General features: G+C 42.8%; 1 protein-coding gene across 4 annotated transcripts in view; it reads right to left on the reverse strand.

Moving 5' to 3' along the window:
- Positions 1-51: 51 nt before the first annotated feature.
- HEATR5A (HEAT repeat containing 5A) overlaps positions 52-16,231 on the reverse strand; it is a 132,538-nt gene continuing 116,358 nt past the window's right edge. For 3 of the 4 annotated variants that reach the window (XM_090033559.1, XM_090033560.1, XM_090033562.1), the window contains 5 exons: positions 14,485-14,757; positions 10,893-11,117; positions 4,887-5,041; positions 2,384-2,597; positions 52-1,742 (listed from right to left, as the gene is read on the reverse strand). In XM_090033559.1, the coding sequence (XP_089889685.1) occupies positions 1,438-1,742; positions 2,384-2,597; positions 4,887-5,041; positions 10,893-11,117; positions 14,485-14,757 (1,172 nt within the window). In that variant the 3' untranslated portion in view covers positions 52-1,437. The remainder of the gene's footprint in view (positions 1,743-2,383; positions 2,598-4,886; positions 5,042-10,892; positions 11,118-14,484; positions 14,758-16,231) is intronic. The other variant, XM_090033561.1, reaches the window with a different exon arrangement.

Below are 16,231 nucleotides of genomic sequence, written 5' to 3' on the forward strand. Positions count from 1 at the left end.
ACACAACAGCTGGTTCTTTTCCTAGGCAGAATGACTAAAAACAACATTAAGTGAAGAAAATTAGCTTTATTTATGTAAATTAGAAAAATGCATGGTTAGAATTTTGGTCAAATGGTTAATTCTGTACAATTTACAATTGTATTTATATACAAAACTTATAATAAAATACAGTACATTACACACTACCTGAGTCACAGTGTGTTTCTCAGACCTGCCAATGTTTTTATTTATTTTGTGTAATTTTTAACAAGGAAATACTATCTCACGTTGATAGCATTTGGTTTATAGTAATACTGGCAAAAAGGAAGAAGGCAATGCATGTAGAAAATACTTGGTAGCCATTGCAATTTCAATAGACTTTTTTATATTAAAATATGTTCCTTGATAAAAATTGCAATATTGTACTCTTTACTTTATTATGAGTTTTTTGTATTTTTTTATTTGACACAAGATATGTTGACTTCAAACCTTTCCACCCCTCCTTGAAGACATATGCACATTAAGGTGAGTCAGGTATATATAACTGATCATTTAAAGATCACGAAACTAATGTATCCAGATAAATAAGACGTCTGAATCTGAGGCACAGTGCATCAAAACTGTTGTCCTATTCAGGACAAGCTATGTAAGCATTAATTGTCTGCCTAGCACAGTATCAAACTAAAACAAAGATATATCCTGAAAAGTGAGACTAATAAAGCAGCAAGGCACTGAGCCAGCCAACACTTGCATGTGTGCATACTAAAGCACTGTGCAAAGTCTCACTGTGTAAACCACTGCAGATTGGGACCTCAGCTGTAGAATATTGTGAAGCTGCAGTATGACAGCATTTGTTAAACCTTGGCCAGCACAAGGGTCCATTAGAATGTAATTAAAGCTATGACTATTACCTTAAATGGAGCTGGGTTTTAAAGCTCAATAATTTTATTTAAGGATTGTAAGGATATTTAATATATTTGGTTAATGATGCAGTATGTTAAAACAGTAATTAGAATAGATTATGAACTGCAGGTAAATTATGTACCCAGTTAAATTTAAAAAAATCAACAGTCATATTAACTTGTTATTGATCATACTTGTTTAAAACAAAAAAAATCTTTTATTTAACGACTAAAGATGTGTGGCTCCTAAATATAGCTGTTAAAGGTCTTTATTTTTTTCTATGTTAACCCAAATCTGCAAGTGAGGTGCATTCCTGGTATTTTACTAATGCAAAGATACAAATTATGTAACCCTTGATAAGGTTTACACAGTGGTCAGATGAGTTTCAAAAGTCTATTATATTAAATTAAAAGCAATCTGTAAAGAATTTAATTAAAAAAATCAGCTGGCTTTTAAATTTGAACTGAGCTAAAATTGAAAGCAGTCCTTCCCTACTAGAAATGAAAAAGGATTTTTTTTGCAGCATCAAAGTGCATAAGATTTAAATAAGTGACTTTAAAGAAAATTTGTCTTTAGCTGAATGCTTGAACTTTTCCCAGGATTCTTCACATGTTTAGATGTTGTCTTGACTTTGATGCTTTCCTGATTGCCTTTTACAGCTGATTCAAGCCTGGCTTTCATAGTGGGAGAAGAAGCCATTAGTTTTTTAAAAACTGATGAATATTGTGGACCAATCTGCATCAAATTTTGCAATGCAAACTCATGTAGATTTCTTGCTGAGTTCGTGGCCAATACCAGTTCATTCTCAGCCAAAAGAAAGGAAATAAGAATGGGCAGGATGCAGGCCACCAAATGAGCACCTACAAAGATTGAAAACAACACTTAAGCAATCTTTTAACCAAGTTTCCAATTACTAATTAGTATTACTGACCTTAAGAAAAAACTTTTGTTATTTAAGATGAACAGTAAATGATACAGTAATAAAATGACAGTTACAAAAATATTTTTCACAGAAAAAAAAAATCACTCCGTCTAACCTTAAAGTTCTAGTGCTCAAAGGAACTCTCCCCAACACCTTTGCAAGGGAAAGTGGGTACAGAAATTCATTAGCCAATTGGACATTAAGCACCAGGGACGCAATGTAGACAGTGACTTCAAGATCCATTTTAATCTTCCTGATACTCCCTAACCCCCACACTTCACAGGTAATAAGGATCCTACATTTGTTTCATCTGCTATTTAGTTCAGCTCTGCCTGCTGCCTAAGAGGCCTGAGGACAGGTATTATACCACACGTACCAACCATACAGTTGGTCCAATAAAAGATATCACCCACAAGAACTCTTGCTTTCAGAGTAACTAATGATAATTAATTTGATAAATAATTAATTTGTTAATTTGATCATTTCTATTGTTTTTTATCAATCTTGTTTTGCTCAATTATCCAAAGCAATTGTTTAGCATCACCATGCCTTCAGATGCATTTGAATGGAAGGACTTACGATGCTCTTCATCTGCCACAGCTGTTAGAGCTGTTACGACCTTTATTCCTTCTTGGACTACTTGAAGTTCAGCAGAATTCTCTGGTTTTGTTTTCTCTGTTTCCTGCAATTTCCTCACAATGGATGATGCCAAAGAATGAATGTAAGGATGTGAGATAGCTCTGCTTGAATGCTGAAAGATGGAATGCAGCAGCTGGTAGCACTTAAGCTGTACCTGAGGAGGAGGAAAATGTCTACATTAACATGAGACAAAGTTATGCATAAAACTCCACACGTAAACACTTTAGAACTCAACACAATTTTGAAGACACAAATTTTAAGAAGTACACCTAACAGCTTGGAAATGAACATGGCAAAAGACTCATATAGTTAACTGAAAAATGTACTTGATAAGTTCAATTATGACAGAAAAACCTTTCAAAAATACTTTGCTAGTAACAAACCCAAGACCACACTACTTTCTTCTTTTAACTTACAAATAAAAATGTCTGCATATTGTTTTAGGAAGCATAATGAAGAATGACACTTTTGGGGAGAGACTATGCCTAACTGCTGTTTAAAGTGTACATTTCTGAAGAAAAATCAGGCTTATTAATTAATTAGGTAATTCTAAAAAATTACAGGTTAATTGTGTAATTACCTTGAAACCAGTTACATGCACAAAATACCTCTCATGCCATAAAAAGCTCCAACTAGCTATAAAGGTAGACCTCAAAAATGTGTACTAACTTTAAAGATGGCTGTAGAAGAGTCTGCCCTGAGGCTCCCAGCTGCAAGGGTGTACCATGCCCCCTTTCAGTCCCGGCAGCACATTGCAGCTGCTGGGACCCAGAGTCCCATAGTTGCAGATGCTGGGTCCCTGCAGTGTGCCTCTTGATGCTGGGACCCAGCTGGGTCCTGGAAGCTGGGCATGGCTGTGATCTCACAGTCTTGGGGTTGTGTGGAACCCCTGGGCTGGGAGACGCAGCTGCCGTGATCTCCCAGTGCGTCGTACGTGAAACCTGATGTTGGGAAATTGCAGCTGAGATGGGTTCCCAGCCATGAGAGGTTGCTTCTTGCCAGTGCAGGGGTTGCCTGGCATGTGTGGTGTGGTAGGAAGTGCAATTGTATGGATCATGCATAAGATCCCATTGCACTTTAACCTGCATGTGTAGAGGGGCCTACAGTGCATACACAATCCCAGCCAGAGTAATACTGCTTTTTAAACATTTTTAGACATGTACATTAAGTGTGATAATAAAGTCCTAACTGCTTTGACAGTGGTGTGCTTCCACAGTGTAAAATAAATAAAAAAATCAATCAATCAGACTTTCTATGCCTGTCAGGTCATGAAGAATAAAAGCAGCTGATCTGGGTGGTATATTGTCATAACATCTCAAGTAACTGCATACATAAAAGTACAGAAGTGTCTGCAAAACAAGACCATTATCTTCTCCACTTATCCAAGTCTACAGCATAAAGCCTCAAAAACTATAGTTAAGCTGGCAAAGCCCTCTAGTCAAGACACAGTTTCTGATGATAACAAGGGATTTTTCTTCTCCACTATATACCTAAACATAAACTAGATTGACAAAAGCCTTTTTTTTTTTTTTTTTTTTTGATTACCCAACCTAGAAAATTAGAGATCTGCCAGCATACCTATGTCATAATTTCATATAGTTTGCCAATAGAGCATTAGACATTTTATATTGTAGACTTGGCCAAAGTCTAAGTCAGGGCTGGCCAACTGGCAGCCCACGAGGTGTTAACATCTCCACCTGACTGCTGCAGTTCCTATTGCTTCAGCTAAAGCAACAGCTTGAGACTCCCTGTCCCTCCCTTAGCTTCTGCTGCATGCCTTGGGGGCGGGATGGCAAGGTACAACCATGTCTGCAGTTCCAGGGGAGCCAGGGACCCAGAGCACCCATGCAGTGAGGTGCTACAGGGAAGCCAAGGAGTTGAAGGTGAGGTGGTGGAGTGCCACATGAGGGAGTGCCCACCCATGCTACACCAGTGCAGCAAAATGCAGGAGGGTCTGCACATACTCTGCATGGGGCTTAGGCATTGTTTGCCCAGTGCAGCAGAAGGAGAGGGAGGGAGAAGCGAGGAACAACCACCTGTGTACATGCATGCGGCATGCAGCCTGGGAGGCTCCTAGTCCCCGCTAGTGCTGTCCCCCCCAGTGTGCAACTCCTGCTGGTTTGACCCACGGGGCATATGGCCCCCGGCCACTTCAAAGTTGGACAGCCCTGGTCTAAGTCTCATTTCTCAGGTGTAATAATATTAATACAGAAAAATATAATTTGTTAAAATAATATTTTAATTAATAGCAACTTAAAAATAATATACAGGGTGAAACCATTAGCTCTTGCTAACAAGCTTCAAATGTTTTTTCAAAAAAAGAGCAGAACTGAAACAAATTCTTTGGAATAAATGCTTAGGATCAGTGACAGAAGCTAAAAGAAAATGTGGTAAAAGGACATTAGTCTACTTGGAATATTTTTCTTTCCAGAGTAGTACTTACTACAGGATCTTTTGAATCAAGTGCTAATTTAAACTTCTCAATACAACGCTTTTGAAGGCACTCTATGGCAGTAACTTCCGGACTTGTAGACAAAATAAATACTGTAATGGCAGTAAGCAGGCCGACTTCATCAAATTCTTGGAGAACTCCATCTACTACAGATGAAAAAACAGTTAAATTCTCATTCTACTGCAAGTAACACTGAAACACTCAAATGGTATGAAATGATCTAAAAGTAATAGTAATCACTTGGTATCCATAAACATATTTTGATATGGTTGTTCCATAATGTGTTTGAATGCAATTAGATAATGTTACAAGTGTATTAAATTTATAGTAAGGAAATATTTTCCTGTTATATTTAGTGTTTCAATTGCTTTCAGAGGATCTTAAAAACCAGTACTAATTTTGTTAAAGTTGCACTGATGAATGGCAAATTTAATATTAAAAACTTGAAAAAAATACATTATCTAAGTTCAAAACAGAACTCAGTGAGGTTTATAAAAAATAAAGTCTTTTTAATGTTAGAACTTACCAAACAATGACATTACTTGAAATACAAGATTAGTGAATGAGGTAATACAGTATTTTAGATATAAATTATTTGATCCTGCATCATGAAATCCCATTCTCAAATTTAACTCAAACTGACCTGGAGACAAACGCTTTCATCCTGAAAACAGGTTAAACCTAAGGGAATGCGGAACAACAATGTATAAATTTGAAATACGGTGCCAAGGGGAAGTTGGAAAGTCCAGCCTTACTTAACACTTTCATTGATTGGAAACAGAGAGTGGCAGTCTGATAAAAAATTCTAAGAAATGTTAAACAGGTAGTCATTGTGGTTACCACGGGGGCGGGGGGGCCTATCAAAAGAGAGCTGAAGAATACTGCCAGAAAAACTGAATGGCACATAGCTTGGAAAAATATTGGCATAATGTTTCTCAGGTGTAAATGAAGCATAAAGACTCCAAAATGTTCAAGGGGAAGGAAAAACAGAAAAGACATAAAAAAGTAGTAACATGGAAAAAGACAGTGAAGAGGCGATAATATAGCAAGTTAGACAAGAGTTCACAATGCAATATGGTTGCAAAAAAAAAAAGGGCATTGTAATCTTAGGCTGCATAGTCAGGAGCAGTGCATTGCTAAACCAAGAGATTAGTACTAGTCTTCTGTTTATACAGATTTGGAGTGACCACACTCAGAATTGCATGCTCTGTACTGGAAGCCTTTTTAGTAGTAATAATTTGACCAACTGAAAGAATTCAAGGGGAAAATTAAAACAAAACAAGGAGGATGTTTAAGGAATTAAATTAACATTTTCTCACAAGTTGCACAAAGTATCTGCAGATATTTGAGGGGTATGATTAATGTTGTTTATTATGCTCACAAGACAATGTCTAAGTACTGCAAACAGATCATGTTTAAAAACATGTTTTTTAAAATGACTGTTCTGTCTACTCTACTGAATATGATCTCTTTTCCAAACAGATGGATGACTAGGAGGTGTTAGTAATAAATAAGTAACAAAAGTAGGAGAGGAAAAGCACACATCTTTCAAAATCTTACAAATAAAACTCAACACCAAGGAAGAAGAATTATTTAGGACAAAGGTATCAAGCATATAGCCCTAGGGCCAGACCTGGCCTGCAGACCTGCTCTATCTAGCCTGCTAAACAACCAGCAGGCAATCAGAATTTGAGGGGTTTGGTTTGAAGGAATAGTGGCCTGTCACAGGATCTGGGACCCCTGGGCCTCAGTGGACACAGCCATCAGCGGCTGGAGGACAAGTGACAGCTGATACAGCCCTGATTTGCTTTGCCCGTTGCCACTTGTGCAGCGCTACTTCCTTGACCATCAGCCCATTTGCCACCCCATACTGAAACTATCACTGCATACCCCCTACTTGAGCTAGAGCTGCTGTCATATGCCCTGTGCAGGAGCAAACACTGTTGCTGTGGTATGGGTAGGGTTACCATACATCCAGGTTTTCCCCAGACATGTTCTCTTTTGGATCCTCCCATTTCTGTCGGAGCAGTTTTAAAAAATATGATCAAACATCTGGGATTTTGGTTAGCTCAGCTCCAAAGTTTTTCCTGGCACTTCCCAGCCTGCCTTAGCAAGGAGCTGCCTGGGGCTGGGGGGAGTGAGTGACTGGAGGCAGGGTGCACACACATGGGGCCGGCATGTACCTGGCAGGGGGATGGAAGCAGCCCCACAGCTGCAGGCAAGTAACTTGGGAGGGGGGGAGGGGTTTGGAGGGCCAGGACCAAGGTGCCTGCCCCTCCAGTGGGGGAAGGGAGCAGGGAGGCCCTTTGGGGGCAGCAGGAACTGCATGGCTTGGCTGGCAGCAGAGAGAGTCTGGAGGGCTGCGGGTGGGGAGGGCAGCGCCTACAGGTTGGGAGTTTGGGGCATTGGCAGGGCTGGTGGGGGAGGCTGTGGCTTGGGGATGAGGGGTACCAGAATGGGCAGGGGCAGGGCACCAGCATATCACTGCCCCCCACAACCATATTACTCCCCTCCCAGTCTCCCCCCCCATGCAACAGGTGTCCTCTTTTTTGGAACTGGAAATACAGTAATGCTAGGTACAGGGCATGTGGCGGCAGTGGCAGTAGCCCTGTCTCTGGTATGGGGCATGGAGCTGGAGCCCCGTGCCAGAGCTAGGGCTGTTGCAGTTGCTGCTGCCACATGCCCTAGGCTGTATCCAGTCCAAGGAGCCCCATGAACCACATATGACCTAAGGCACAATATATATATATTAGTGGACTCCAAGATGAACGTGAGTCGTCAGTGTAACGAAATTATCAGAAAAGCTAACTGCACTTTATCATGCATCAGCAGATGCATGACAAACAGAACCAAGGAGTTGATACTTCCCCTCTATTGGGCACTGGTCAGATCCCTGGTTGGAATACTGTGTACAGTTTTGGGCGCCACACTTTAAGCGGGATGTGGATAACTTGGAGAGGGTCCAGAGAAGGGCCACTTGTATGGTTAAGGGCTTGCAGGCCAAGCCCTATGAGGAGAGAGTAGGGCACCTGGACCTCTTCAGCTTCCGCAAGAGAAGGCTGAGAGGCAACCTAGGGGCTGCCTATAAATATATCATGGGGGGGCGCAGAAGGGAATAGGTGAGGCTCTTCTCACCAAGGCGCCCCTGGGGGTTACAAGAAATAATGGCCATAAGCTAGCAGAGAGAAGATTTAGGCTGGACATTAGGAGGAACTTCTTCACAGTTAGAGTGGCCAAAATCTGGAATGGGCTCTCAAGGGAGGCAGTGCTCTCCCCTACCCTGGGGGTCTTCAAGAAGGGGGTTAGATAGGCATCTGGCTGGGGTCATTTGAACCCAGCACTCTTTCCTGCCTATGCAGGGAGTCGGACTCGATGATCTGTTCAGGTCCCTTCCGACCCCAACATCTGTGAATCTATGGTCTGCCATAGGAAGTGAAAGCTCCATGCCTTTGAACATTTAGAAGTAACATGGGCAAAACATGCAAGTCAGCTAAGGAAAAATTCTGCCTAGGTAAGGTATTTGACCCGGTGATCTAATGGGTCTTATGATTCTGTGATTAAAGCCTCCTACTTACACAGACAGTTGTGTTTTATACTTCCCCTGGGTTGTATTACAAAACAACAGAAGAAATAGTTCAAACATTCTTTGTTGCTTTGTTTTCCAGGCAGCTGTGAACTGTAAAATCTTAAAAGGGGAGCACAGTATAGGGATAGACTTGAAAGAAAAACATACAAAATAGATTTTTCCTTGGTCAGTCTTTTTTTTTTCACGCTTATTATTATTTCAGACATTATTTCAGAGTCATTATTTCAGACAAGCTTTTTCAGAGCTACCAGGCAAGCCAGCCTCCTCTTATGCTTGATCTTGCAGTGAAATCCCAGTCCTATGTTTACCGGATCATAGTATCTGACTCTGCATTATGGCTTCACTGCAGGAATAGACACTTAAACAAGCCTTTAAATATAAACTGTGCTCTGATTAAATATGGCAAAAAAACTATATAAATAACTGATATAGATAGAAAAAGGTGAAAAATAGTAGTGTTTAAATCTGTGAAAAGTTGATAGGCCGGTCAATTTGTAGAGTTGCTCTGAGGCTCATTCATCTCAGAAGTTTTTCTCTGAATCAGAAGACCATTTACCACCAGTGGGTATTCACTCAAAGGAAGGGCTGCTTAAGGTTAGGGCGCTGCTTTAATTCTTAGCAACAGCATTGGTGCACAAAACAAAGACACGACCCTCTCGCACCAAACTTGGGATGTGCAGGAACGACCTACGTTAGCTGGATGTTGAGATCTTAAATTATTCCCATTCTGCCACAACTTCCTGAAGAATCTTCTAAAGTCGTTCAGATCTAATCTCAACAAAATATCCATGTCGCAGGGCACTCCTGATGAAGGTTAAGAACTTAAGGGGGAAGGTGTGTAGCAGAGCACTAGGGTGCTCGCTACCAATAATAGTAATAGGGATGGCTGCCAATCAACAGGGCAGCACAGGTGAGGGTGGCCGGGGCAACTAATGTCAGTTAGCTGGCTAGAAGGGGGCAGGGCCTGGCCTTTATAAGCAACCAGGCTGAAGCCAGAGCCAGTTTCTTTCTGGCAGCTGCAGGAGCAGGAGCTCTGCAGAAGAGCCCAGCAGAGCAGAGATGAGCGGTGCAGCCTGAGCACCTAAGGGGCCGCAGCATGGTGAGGGCAGAGAAAATCCTGGCGGAGATGCCTTTGCAAGAGGGCCAGTTTGGGCCTGGACCCTTATGTTATAGCCAGTAGGCCTATTTTGAGTTAGAGCTGGTTGGCTAGTAGTTTGCTTTGCGGTAGGGCTGTTTGTGCAAAAACCGGAGGACTGGGTGAGGCTGTAGGGGTGTGAGGAGGCCTCACGGGAGCTCCCCAATAATCCGGGAGTTCCTGGTGCCCAGTAAGGGCACAGCAAGCGGTGCCAGGGCGGCACAGCGATTGGCGCCATAGCTGGCACAGCGGGTGAGCGCTGGGGAGGCACGGTGTGTGGGGTGTTGAGACCCCAGCCTGTGAGGGCGGTATTTTGCCCAGTAGGGCGTACAACCCAGGAGAAGGGTCAGGGGCCAGGCACGGCTACGGGCCACCTGAGCCCCAAGCGCGGGAAGCACGCGAGATAGGCCCGAGAAGGCGGGTCTGGGGGCCAGGTAAGGCTAAGGCCGCCTGAGCCCCAACCACGGGAAGCCCCGAGTGCGGGCGAGGAGCGCGGGCAGCGCGGCATAGGCCCCAGGGAGGGCGAGGAGCGCGGGCAGTGTGGCATAGGCCCCAGGGAGGGCAGGCACGTGGGAACAGGAAGCCTGGGCAAGCGTGCGGTAAGAGTCCGGGAAAGAGGCTGGCATGTGAGAACAAGCCCGGCAGTCAGGTTAAAATAAGAGGCTCCAGGGTGAGCAACTAGCACCCTACTGACACTAAGTTCCAGAGAAGGGCTAGCGCGTGGTAGAAGTCCCGGAGAGGGGCAGGCACGCGAGAGTAAGCCTGGAGAGGGTGGACGTGTGGATAGGGGCCTGACCGATAGGAGCTCGACAGAGTCGAGTGCACGACTAGAGGCCTGGAAAGGGCAAGAGGGTGGACAGAAGCCTGGGAGAGGCGAGTATATTGGGCGCACGTATGGAGAAACCCCAGAGAGAGGAAGCGTGCCTATCGAGAGACCCCAGGTGGGGGCAAGCGTATGACACAAGAACATCTGGTACAGTTGCGAGGCTTGGGGCATGCTAAAGTGGAGGTTGGAGGCACACATAGCCCTTAAGGCTGGGGTGCACCAAGTCACCCCATATGGAACGGGGAATAGTTCCAGCATAACACCATGTACTAGGGGATCAAAGGCAGCCTCCCATATAGAACCAGATATCATCAAAGACGTGGCGGGCGAGATAAGAGGGTGCTGGATCGCCTACTTGGCATGGTAGGGGTGCGCTAGAGGGATCACGGCCGCCCCTGTGCCCCGCCCCGTGACAATCCGTTTTACTCTCCACCTCTACGTTTTGGTTACCTGGATCCCAGGAGTCAAGCACCGTGACTAAAGCACTACGGAGAAGATCAGTCCAAGCAGTTTTGCTCTTCTCTGCTTGAGCCATAGGAGAAGACAAAAGCCCCTTAAGAGCTTGCAAAGATGCAGTAACTGTCAAAGGTAACTGGCCATCAGGCAGTTTCACAGCAGTTTCTCTGAGGACTCCAATAATTAGATACAGGATAGTAGGGAGAACTGAAACACTTCCTACGAGACAAAATAAAAACAAAACTAAAGTGTCACTGGCTAAAAAGTTAAAGACATCCAGCATCAAGACATTAAACAACAGGAAATACTTTCCTTGGATTTTATTACTGTTATTTTAAAACCAGGTAATTTTCAGTTCTCAAAGGGTGCATCTACACATGTTCCTAAGGTGCCATTGTTACTGCACTGTGATTTAGTACTTCCAAAACTAAGTACTAAATGATGGTGCAGTAACAGACTGTACTGTGCCATGCCAGCGGTGCATAGTTATTTTTAGCCACTGTCACCGTAGCAAAGCTTTATAATGCTGCAGTTCGTGTCCGCAAACGCTACGTTGCCATAGCGTATTGCTATGGAGCATAGGTGGCGTGTAGCAGGGCACATGCCACCCCTGAGATTGGTCTCACCAGCCAGGGAGTTGGGGGCACTGAGAGAAGCACTGGTGGCACTTCCCATTTGCCGCTGGCACTTCTGTTTTCCCTCCCCCAACCTCCAGTCAGCAATCGGCTGCTGGTACCCCGCTAGTATCAGGAGACACCAGGTGCCCACGCTATGGAAACAGTGGTAGGCACACTCAAAGTATTCTATCTATTGAAAGTACTTCATTTCAGGGGAAAAAAATCTAACAATGTTTAATATCAGAGTTAGAATTAGAATGGTTATTTAAAGAAATGCTCAATTCTCTTTTATGTCATGAAGTAATTCAATTGATAATGAAAAGACTGGGGTATTTTTTTAGAAAGGTGGCAAAGGACAAGACTGGACAAAATATATAACATAATGAATGGTGCAGGGAAGGTATATTTGCAGCCTTCCTATTTCAGAACATATGAACAAGGGGATAATCAATTAAATCAACAGATGGTAAAGTCAAAAGTGATAAAGGAAATACTTTTCCCACACAACATGTAATTAGACCAGTAACTCATTGCTACAGGAAGTCATTGAAGAATATACTGAGATTAAAATAAGGATCTGAAACTGATACTGGGTAACAATATCTAGGACTACAAAAGGTAATGAGAATGTTGGAAGGGGGAAATCAGATTATGACCTACTTGCCTATGGTGCGGTTTTTTATTTCTCTAAATCATCTGGTGGATGGTCTATTAACAAAAGGATACTGGATTACATAGACCGTAGGTCTGATGCACTATGGCAAGTCCTCACATTATGTTCCTAAATCTTTGGATTAGGCTCTGTAATGTGGGATTCTGCACAGGCGTTGGTCCGCTACAGTCAATGGATCAGGGTATGTGAATACATTCTATTAATTTAGACCCTGCTTCAGCAAAGCACAAACTACATCCTTAAATATGCTTTCATCGAGTGGTAGGCAACTGGCTTGGTGGGCCACCAGATCCAACTCATGCAGCCAGGGGGCTCTGGCAGCATTCAGTGCACGTGTGCAGGTAGGGGAGGAGAGGTGGAGAATACTCAGCGGTGTTGGATCAAGCTTCCTGCTGCCCAGCTGGAGAAGTGAAGAGACTGAGGCAGTCACCGGGTCCAACTATTGGCCTGCCTTGGACCTGAGCTAGGTTGCTCTGGCCTGCCACCAGAAAACATTACCAACCGCTTCTTTAGTTCACTGCTATTAAGCAAAATTCTTAAATATCTTAAGTGATTTCCTGAGCAGTGATGCATTTAAACACCATTTAAATTCCTTATCAAACTGATATTGAAAAAGAAAACCTTTGAAGTTTAACTGTGTGAATTTAGGGAGCGGTGTTGTTAATGAACATCAGCAAATCTGCTCATTTTATTAGGTGTATACACATAAGAGACCTTAGTTCATTTCTATGTTCTGGCCTCTTTACTTGGTCTGTTTTTGCAATCAACACTGCTACTGCTCATCCTGCTCCCAAATTTCCAGTCTTGTAAGAAGCCTCCCAGGCCAGATGACAGTTCTGTGGGCTGGATCTGGCCAGTTTCTGCTTGCAAAATAATCTGAATTACTGCAAGGAACAGACTTAAACCAGGAAGAAAACAAACATTTAATTTGACTTTCCTCACAAGCAGAATGGATCAACGTCCAAGATACTTTCATGCCAAACTGATGAACATAGGGTGGAAGACGGCAAAAAAAACCCCCAAAACCCCCAAATCATATTTCCACTCAACAGTAATCTTTATGATCAAAGATAGAGGACGATAAACTGTTTTCCAAAGTAGTCTGTCTTCTAGGTATGGTAAGCTGCTGCTTATGCCACGAATCTTCAGTGTTGAAAAACAAATAAGAAAAGGGGCAATTTTCAGGGCTATGAATGGCAAGGAGGGAATAGACCAAATATATTAGTTTTTAATAGAACCAGGAATGTCCACATGTGTATCTCAGGTTACATGAACAAAGTAAATAATTTAAGTCTATTAGGATCTAAATGAGACATAATGCAGCACGGTATGAGACACAAAGCAGTTTAGAGTGTGAAGTAAAAGCTAACAAGACAAAATATCAACCCATTTTAAACAACTATTTTCTAAAGGAGGGATCTCAGATTTGTAGCCCTGCAGGCCAGTTCTTGAGCACAAGATAGATCTGTGGGCTGGATCTGGAGTGTGGGGCTGGAAATTTGGTGGCAGCAGCATTAATTGCCACAGCATCTGCTGCTCCTCCTGCTACCAAATTTCTGACCCCAGGGACAACATGACATGGCTCCACAACTTGAACTGAGCCAGGAAGCTCTCCCCAGGGCCTGAAACTTGGGGATGGGACAATAGGCTATACCATTACCTGCCCAAAGCCATGGCAACTAATGATACCACTGCTCAACCCACCACCAAATTTCTGGCCCTGTGGGGAGCCCTGCAGGCAGATGACCTGGTTCTGCAGACTGGATCTGGCCCATGGGCCATATCTTTGACACGGCTCCTGTTTTAAAGACTTTAGCATGTAGTATGGGGAGAAGTTTCAATTATCTGAGAAAAACAACAACTGCTGCTTTGTATTTTGGGTTCCTGTAGTTTAAAAGGCAGCTATTGTTGAAAGGAAAGAGAGAGTATATTTCATTTTGCAGCACATTATTAGAGCTGCATTTTAAACTGAACATCTACAAAGGAAACAAACAGCTTAAAAAAAAGATGAAAACAAAATAAGTTATTTAAATTCAACTCCTTATGTGGAAGAGAAAAGGCTCTCTCAGTCAGATGACTTTAAACTCTCAGTTGCCCTGGTGCCCATCAGCTTGTTTTTTAACCTTTCAACACAAATAATTAGAATAGAAATTGTCATGGGAAAATCATCAAAAACTTGCTGCAGCACATATTCAGCCAAGAAAATGATATAGCAGCAAATAGGCTCTTCTATCACCATTATTTTTTCATTTACCCTCCCCTTGTAATGAAATTGCACGTTGGAACCACATCATACCTTCAGGAGAGCAGACAGCAGGAACATCAGAGAGGATAACTAATGCTGCCGATACCAATTTGCTTCCATTCTCTGACAATAACTGAGGCTTTCCATCTTTAACTGTGAAGCTACCAGTTAATTTAGGGTTGAGCTGGGGGAGCTGTCTCACGAGAATGCAAACACACAACTCCAGCGTTGCAAAGACCAGTGACTTTCCAGGCACCAGGCCTCCCGTATCTTTTCCTTCCCCAAATTCTGGCAATGTCTCCTTTTCTGCTGCACCATCATCAACTACAAGTAAAATGAAGAAATACAACAGCTATTAATTTATGTGCTTTGTTGATAAAAGTTTAATTCTTGAAGCTTTGTCATATCAACAGCTGAACATTTGCAATTTTGAATTTTAATGCAGCATAACATTCACCTGTTGGATGACAGCTGTACTTTGAAATACATTCTTAAGAATGATAATCACTGGGCAGGCACACTTTGAAATACGCTTTTGTATGGTGGCACGTGTGTGTGTCTATAAGCAAGGCAGCTAGTAAAGTTAATTATCAGGCAAACTTAAAAGCAGATGGACTAGCTACCTTCCTTATAAACATACAAGTTAGAGTTAACTGCCAAATTTTCAACCCATGAAATTTTCCATGTTGGGAGTCTGCTCCAGCTGATATTTTTAAGGGGAAAGCATTTTAACTATGGAAGGGGAGTCTCTCTGTCCTGTGATCCTGTCATTCTGCTGAAACCCTGGCAATGTGAAGAAGTCTAGCGCAGATAGGATAAGTGCCTGGCTGAAGAGGAAGGAAAAGAGTAGATTGGCACAAGAAGTCTGAAAAATTAAGATGCAGGGTAGAGGTGGATACAAAGTGTGATTAGAAGTTGGGAGAAGGAAGATAATGGGACCAGCTGAGCAAACAGCCTGAGCAAGGCAGCTGTGACTGGATGACTGGGGCATGAAGAGCCAAATTCAAAGTTGGGGGTAAAACAAAAACTGGATAAAAAACTGGGGAGTGGGGGGAACTAGGAGTGGGTGGCAAGGATATCGGGACAAGTATGCATGAAGAGATTCAGTTAGAGATTTGATATGGAATGTGAGGAAGTAGATCAGGAGAGAGAAGAGAGAAACTGCCAGGAAAGGGTAATTGGCTGGGCAAGGAGACTGGGACTGGCACAAGAAGCCTAGAATGGAGAAAAGACAGGATTGGGACAGGGAGAACCTGAGCAGAAGAGGTTAGTCTTAAGGGAAGAAGGAAAAAGGGAAAAGACTCTGTGACCATGAAAGTACACTGCGCTTCCAGAGCTGGGGACAGAACTTGTGATTTCTGAGTTTCACCATACCTTGCTGTCAGCAGATGGTTGTGCAAACAACTACCAAAATATGTCTCATTCTCCTCTTGTATTGTTCCAGAGGATGACAACCTACAACTACTATCAGTTACTTCAGTGGTTCTCAAGCTTTTTAGACTTGAGGTAACCCTCAAAAGATTCAAGCACCCCTTGGATAATGTCAGCGTTTAGGTTTTTTTGTTTGTTTTTTACTACAGAAAAATCAATAGGGCAATTCTTCTGTTGCAACGAATTCAGATCGATCATATGTTAGAACATTTTTATCAATATGGATTCCTCTTTGAAATTTCTGGGTTTGAGTGAAACCTTTTCAAAGGAAGTCAAGGCATCCAAGGGTGCCATAGCATTGTAGCTGATAATCACTGATTTAGCTCAAGTAGCAGATGTCTGTGAAATGGATCCAGAAGATTTCAAC

The sequence above is a fragment of the Crocodylus siamensis genome, chromosome 2 (genome assembly GCF_052110815.1).
Source record: "Crocodylus siamensis isolate JL-2025a chromosome 2, ASM5211081v1, whole genome shotgun sequence".
NCBI classification, from domain to species: Eukaryota; Metazoa; Chordata; order Crocodylia; family Crocodylidae; genus Crocodylus; species Crocodylus siamensis.